This window comes from Glandiceps talaboti, chromosome 1 (assembly GCF_964340395.1).
Source record: "Glandiceps talaboti chromosome 1, keGlaTala1.1, whole genome shotgun sequence".
NCBI lineage: Eukaryota > Metazoa > Hemichordata > Enteropneusta > Spengelidae > Glandiceps > Glandiceps talaboti.
Window position 1 is genome coordinate 2,141,239 of NC_135549.1, and position 7,072 is coordinate 2,148,310.

The 7,072-nt window shown below is 35.8% G+C and overlaps 1 protein-coding gene across 1 annotated transcript; it reads left to right on the top strand.

Annotated features, from left to right (window-relative positions):
- The first annotated feature begins 762 nt into the window (after positions 1–762).
- LOC144443168 (cytochrome P450 2J5-like) lies at positions 763–6,555 on the top strand. The gene is made up of 4 exons (XM_078132545.1): positions 763–825; positions 4,283–4,601; positions 4,876–5,847; positions 6,362–6,555. The coding sequence occupies exons 1-4, from the start codon at positions 763–765 to the stop codon at positions 6,553–6,555; spliced, it is 1,548 nt and encodes a 515-aa protein (XP_077988671.1).
- Positions 6,556–7,072: the final 517 nt, after the last annotated feature.

Consider the following 7,072-nt stretch of genomic DNA (forward strand, 5'->3'; position numbering starts at 1 on the left):
AATTAGGTCTGATCATATTTCTATACTTCTGACATCACTCTGTGGGAATATGATGATAAAAGTTGCAATGCATGCCTATGATCCAACATTTTCAGTTGCTACAGTAGTGTTGCTCCACCCTCATCGGCCTTCTATGGGGTGACCGAAGTGTGAGGGTGCCTCACTTTACGACGTACCTTACAGACCAGAGTTTAGACCCATCCACAATTTTGAAAACAGAATGACCCCCCCCCCCATACTGCCAATTTCAAAAACAGGGTGACTCCCCCCCCCTACAAATCACCCCCCCCCCCCCCGGCCGAAGAAACTGACCGGTCCCTTACAACCCACACCACACTACTGAAACTGCACTCCTGAAAATAGTAAATGACATTCTGACTTCCTTGGACTCTGGCAAAATTACCATTCTCACTCTCTTAGACTTATCGGGGCATTTGATACAATTGATCACGATACCCTCCTTCACTGTCTTGAAGACGCTTTTGGAATCTCTCAGGGATCTGCTCTATCCTGGTTTCACTGCCAGGTCTTACCTCTCTTCCAGAACTCAAACAATAACTGTGAATGGCACTGTACTACATCATCTCTCACTTTTGGTGTCATGCAAGGCTCAATCCTTGGTCATGTTCTATTCGTTTTGTACACCGACCCTCTTTTCAACCTTGTCAGAAAGCACTCATTAAATCACCATGCTTTTGCAGATGACAACCAATTATACAAGGAAGCTAAGATCGATCAAATTAATCCAACTATATTGCAACCATGCCAAACTGTATTGCTGATGACATCAAGAAGTGGATGACATCAATAAACTCCAGTATGACAGTAAAGCAGAAGCAATACTAATATCATCACCCAGACTTCTGCACCACGAGCTCTTCTTGCAGAGATTAGGCACCCTATAAAACTTCTTTTATTTTGAATATTATTATAAGCTCGAATGACACTTTCATTAACCCAACGGTATTTCTTAATACAAAATGTATAAGGAAATTCTTTTCAGACAGACAGACAGTAACCATTTATGACATGATCCATGAAACCTAGGTTTTTTTCTTCGTCACTAATTCTAGTACTGTACCAGAATATTCCACCATTGCAATCAAATGAGGGGTATCATAACAATCTCTCCATTTACTTTCAAATAATTTGTCACAGAATATCCAAATTGTGAAATATCCTAGGAATGCCACTGTGTAAGATATATTACAACATCAGTAGATTCAACAATGGTTGCTACTGGCAACACACGGCACTCAGGTTTAGTTACTTATGTTTACGAAAACAAACAAACAACCAAACAAAATAAATAAATAAATAAACCAGCAAACAAACAATAAATAAATAAATACTGACAAGCATTATTGTACATGACGTACAATAGTGACCATTTCACATATAGGAAAACATATAGTAATTCTTGTTGTTGATAAATGATTTGTAATTAATACTCTCTTGTTGATGCTTGTCAGTATTTATTTATTTACTTATTTATTTATTTATTTATTTATTTATTTATTTATTTATTTATTTGCTTGTTTGTTTGTTTGTTCGTTTGTTCGTTTGTTTGTTTGTTTGTTTGTTTGTTTGTTTTCATAAACATAAGCCTGAATGCCCAGCTGTGCTGGCATGAGAGCGAATACTATCTCAACAAGACTGATTTTAATGTGATCATTTTAATAGGAGGTTGGAGGTCGTTGAGGCATTCGTGTGTATCAGTGTCCCCCCTTACATGATTGACAGATTTTGCGAAATACTCAGCTGTTATGCTAGGTTCCTGGGCTGAACCTGGCCTTTGTACTGGCAATCAATGACTTGCAATTGCGCATGTTCAAGTTGTACATTGTAGTGGTGGGTGTGACTAACGTTGTTTTCAAGGTCTTGATCTGACAATACACAACTTCAACTTGGCTGTATTCTCCACAGTTGACGGATTGGCCAAGAACTGTAAGCATTTCTCACTAGTGTTCATACTTTAACATTTAATTCAAAGTTTAGAAAAGTTCATGTTTCACCCATGGCAATTGGCATATATCAAAATTAGTCATATATATGTGTATATCAATTATCACGTTTGTGTGGTACTACGCTGCTCGGAAAATTATAAAAATTATAAAGGATAGACAACTGAAAAATAATGCTATTTTAAATTTCTCAGCTGTGTGAACGACTGTGAATATTCACACAGTCAGGATATCTACCCGAGTATAGTTTAAATTTGGTAAAGTCTCATATCCTCAGAGTGGTCTAAGCACAGGCATTTGTTTCCCGAGTTATGGCTGAGAATATTTCTATCAGAATACAATAAAATGACGATAATATCATTAATATTGACGTATTAAACCAACACTATATGAAAGGGGTAAAATTACACTTGTTTCTGTGATCGCGCAGTTTCACTAAATGCGAAGGAAGACACACTTCCTTCGCATTTAGTGAAACTGCGCGATCACAGAAACAAGTGTAATTTTACCCCTTTCATATAGTGTTGGTTTAATACGTCAATATTAATGATATTATCGTCATTTTATTGTATTCTGATAGAAATATTCTCAGCCATAACTCGGGAAACAAATGCCTGTGGGTCTAAGGTACCACTCACATTATGTACCAATATTAATATAGTTCCTGACAGTTTTTACACTTAGTCTACGTTATCTTCACACATTACGTAATGTGTGAAGATAACGTAATGTGTGAAGATTACGTAATGTGTGAAGATAACGTAGTGTAAAATCAGAACACTGTCGTCATCAGGAACTAGACGAGATACCACTAAAAGAACCACTAAAAGAAAAGTTCTTTAGTGGTTTGAGGTTCAAAGTCGTCCAATGTCATTGATTTATTCATGCATTGTGCACGTGAGTGTTTTGTTCACACACAAGGCCTTCTGAAGGTCACAAAGGTGATTTATTTGTTTCGCTGTCACTAACTCCATGACGGTCGAAAACTAGAAATTATTTAGCACTATCTAATATTTCAATGTTTCTGTTGTTTTTAGCACAACTGAACTGATAATGTTTAGTAGTGTTATAGCCATCGTGCAGTATATATATATATATATATATATATATATATATATATATATATATATATATATATATATATATATATATATATATATATATATATATATATATGATAAGATAAGATAAGATAAGATAAGATAACACTTTATTTTAGCCGTTTAGAAAATTTTACATTTCTAATTTGGTATTTAAACAAAATAAAGTTAATAATGATCTATGAAATATAAATATTAAAGTATACAGTAGTTCTAGTGTGTGTCTATTGACTACATGTATCATCCAGGTATATGTAGAGAGCGGTTATAATATCCTTATGTTTTGATTGTAGTATATATCTAAATTGCTCTCCTCTATCTAAGTTTATAAAGTTTGAGTTGAGGGTAGTGATAATACTAAACATTTTTTCTCTTTGTTTTGTATATAATTTACAATGAATTAGATGATGTCTTTCATCTTCTATTTCTTTACAATGTGTACATAGTCTGTCTTCTACTGGTGTTTTTGGTTTTGTATATCTACCCTTCTCAATGGCAAGTTGATGGCAACTTAATCTAAATTTGGCTATTGTTTTGATGTGTTGTTTATTGTTCATTACTTTAATGTATTCTTCTTGTTCCAGGGAATTTTTGAAGTTGTTGTATGTACGTAACTTAGAGTTTTCCCTTTTGTTATTTTCATTCCATTGATTGATATAATATTGTCTAATTGAGTTGTATAGTTCTTGTTTTGTTAAATTGTTGATATTCTTGCTGTTATATAATTGTATATTGTGTTCAAAGGTAGTTAGCCATGAACCTGTGTAATCATTGTTCTCCATGTCATTCATTGCATAATAGGCTAAGTTGTTATTGTCTAATGTCTTGAGGTATTTGTAATAGTTTATTGCTGAGTAGTATATTCTACTAATCAGTGGTTCTCTCCCAAGTTCCATTCTGCATCCTATTTTGCTCACTCTGTTGCTGACATTTAATATTTGGCGACAAAAACGTAGATGGAATTTTTCTGTCTCTGTTTTGTCCCAAGTTGTTTGATTTTGGAGAACACCCCATATTTCGCCAGCATATGTCAGGATAGGTAGCTGTGTTGTATTCATGAGTTTTTCCTTTATCTTAGTACTGTTTATCTTTGTCGAATATATCTGTGTGTGTGTGTGTGTGTGTGTGTGTGTGTGTGTGTGTGTGTGTGTGTGTGTATAACATTGTGCAAACTATATTTTACTGATGTGATATTGTCATCAATTCTCTTGTTTGTAGAAATTCAGTATGATTGTAGAGTTTATGATATGCATTATTGCCTTTGCCTTGACATCATGGTTATTGAATCGACCAAGAAATCTTCCACCTGGTCCATGGGGATTACCTATAGTTGGGATATTGCCCTATTTAGAGGAGAATCCTGGTAAATCGTACACAAGGATGGCGGCAAAATATGGAGATATTTTCTCTGTTCGACTTGGGGGACGACTGGCTATTGTACTCAATGGTTATGATGCTATGCGAGAAGCTTTTGTAAAGAATGGTGATGTGTTTTCTGGAAGGCCCTACGACGCCCGCACGTTGGTAATAGGGAAAGGCAAGTATTATGGGGAGGGAGAGAGGTGTTACCGTAATATTTAAGGTAAATGATATATTAATAAAATAAAATAAATGAAATTAATATCTACATGAAAACATAGTTTAAATATAAACTATTTTTATACTAAATGGAATGCACGAACCAACTAAAGCTGAGAATATTTTTTATACAATTTCACACATTCTGATTGACATTCAAGGAAAAGATTGCGATTTCATGATTGGTATGAAACAGTTTTCTTAACTCTAGTCCCTGTCTCTGTTTGTTAAAGAAACCATTGCCCGACAACCTGACAGCATCTGGAAACACACCAGGAAACTTTACCGTATAGCGTTTCGAAGGTTTGGCCTAAACAATGATTTCGGTGCAATAGAAGTGAAAACTCGTGAAGAAATGGAGCACCTCTACCAACTTCTAGACAACACAAAAGGAGAAGACATTGAGAACTTCTTAATCGATGTCATGAAGAAATATGTGTGCAATCTCATCACATCTATAGTTTATGGTGCAAGACATAGCTACGACAATGAATGGTTCGAAACATTACACGAAAACAGTGTAAAAACACAGAAATCATTTGACAATTCAAAATTGATCAATAGTTTCCCACTCTTACTGAAATTGTCCTTACTGGTAAAGAAAGTTGAGGTAGCCCATGATGTTTTACGTGAGATGGCCGCCAGGTACATCAATGACCACAAAGTCACCCTAGACCCCCAAAACCCTCGAGACGTGCTGGATGTATTTATGACAAAATCTGTTGGCTCCGATGAAAATGGTGATGGGAGGGTTATAGATGATGAGGATTTTTTGTTGGGGGAATTTGGTGGTCTCCTACGCACCGCAACGTCAACAACGGCCGTGACATTAACTTGGATATTTATGTACATGGCTCATTATCAAGAAGTCCAAGAACAACTCCATCAAGAGTTAGACAAGGTGCATCGTAGTGATACGACTTGGATATCAACCTCACAACGAATACACCTGCCATTTACAGTTGCATGTATGAATGAAGTTATGCGACACACAAGTCTGGATCCAATCGGCATACAACATGCCACTACCTCTGATATCCGTTTCCGGGGATTTGATATTCCAGGGAAAACTATGGTCATCGCTAATGTGTACTCAGTGCATATGGATGAACGATACTGGAAGAATCCACAGGACTATGATCCAAGTCGATGGATAGAAGATGGGAAGTTGGTGAAAAGGAAGGCGTTCGTCCCGTTTTCTATAGGTACATATTACACTAAGTCTTTTATATATTCGATTTTTATAGATTAATAATATTGCCAGTAATAAGTTAGCATCATGTTTTGCTCTTTGTCGCGAATTTTCTTTGTCAACCCTCTTACTTTATATAGTTTTCGACTTGCCGTTTGTTTGTTTTTTGCCAGGTTAAAAATAAGACTAATGTGGTCAAGAATGATATCTGACAGTAAAAAGGACACAGTCACTATTTACATTATTGCATCTCCTGAGGCTTTACAAAAATAATTATGATGCAAGTGTACACTAGTTGTGATTGCAGATGAAGTAAATCGGGACTCGACTCTGATGTAAGGGAATATTGTCAGAGTCGGGTCTCTACTTACTGCGTCTACAAGCAGGCCTAAGACTAGCTAGACTAGTGTACACATGGAGACTCTCTCTCTCTCTCTCTCTCTCTCTCTCTCTCTCTCTCTCTCTCTCTCTCGTTCGCAAAAAGGATGTAAAACCACTTCTTTTCTATTCTCTTTTTTTGTCACTAGGACCCAGGTTTTGTGTTGCAAGACAACTGGCTGAACAGGAGCTTTTCTTGGTTTTTGCAAATCTGATGAATCGGTACCATTTCCTACCACCAGAGGGCGCTGATGGGGTCGATTTTAGTGGGGCCCATACAACTTTGCTCTCCCCAGTATTTCCAAAACTTCGAGTTTTAAGAAGAAAGTGTGTTAGAATATAAAATCATGAGAATTATTGACAGCACAATGTAACATTAATGGTGATGGTGAGCTGGCATTTCATTTACATCAGAATCGCTGTGTCTTGTCCAATCACAGAAGTGTTCATACACATGAACAAGCAAATGACATCTGCCCCACATACACACTTGCTCTAAAGTACTAAATAAAAAGAACAGTAACTGCCATAAATAGTAGACTGAGGTTTGTTGAGAATTATTTTTTTTTTAAATAATGTCATCACACAATTTTAACCAAACTGTCCTGACCAAAAACAATTCCTTTTTTATTGGCCTTATCTTACACAATAAAAAGTTGATATTTGTTTCACATATAAGAAGTACTGATATCCAAGTGTAAAAATATAATACATAGACCAATGAGGAAATAGTGATTTAATTAGCTTTCAAAGCTTTGGTCATTAATGACAAATTTCCCAAAAATAATTTCAAGAGCATTTTTTACTTGCTTTTCACCTCAGTCTATAACTAAATAACAAAGTGTAGACATTTCAATGGC

Coding starts and splice junctions, on each gene's coding strand:
- LOC144443168 (XM_078132545.1), top strand. CDS start 763: ATGCCAAACTGTATTGCTGATGACATCAAGAAGTGGATGACATCAATA. Junction 826..4,282: donor CAATAAACTCCAGTATGACA/GTAAAGCAGAAG, acceptor TCTTGTTTGTAG/AAATTCAGTATGATTGTAGA. Junction 5,848..6,361: donor GTTCGTCCCGTTTTCTATAG/GTACATATTACA, acceptor TTTTGTCACTAG/GACCCAGGTTTTGTGTTGCA.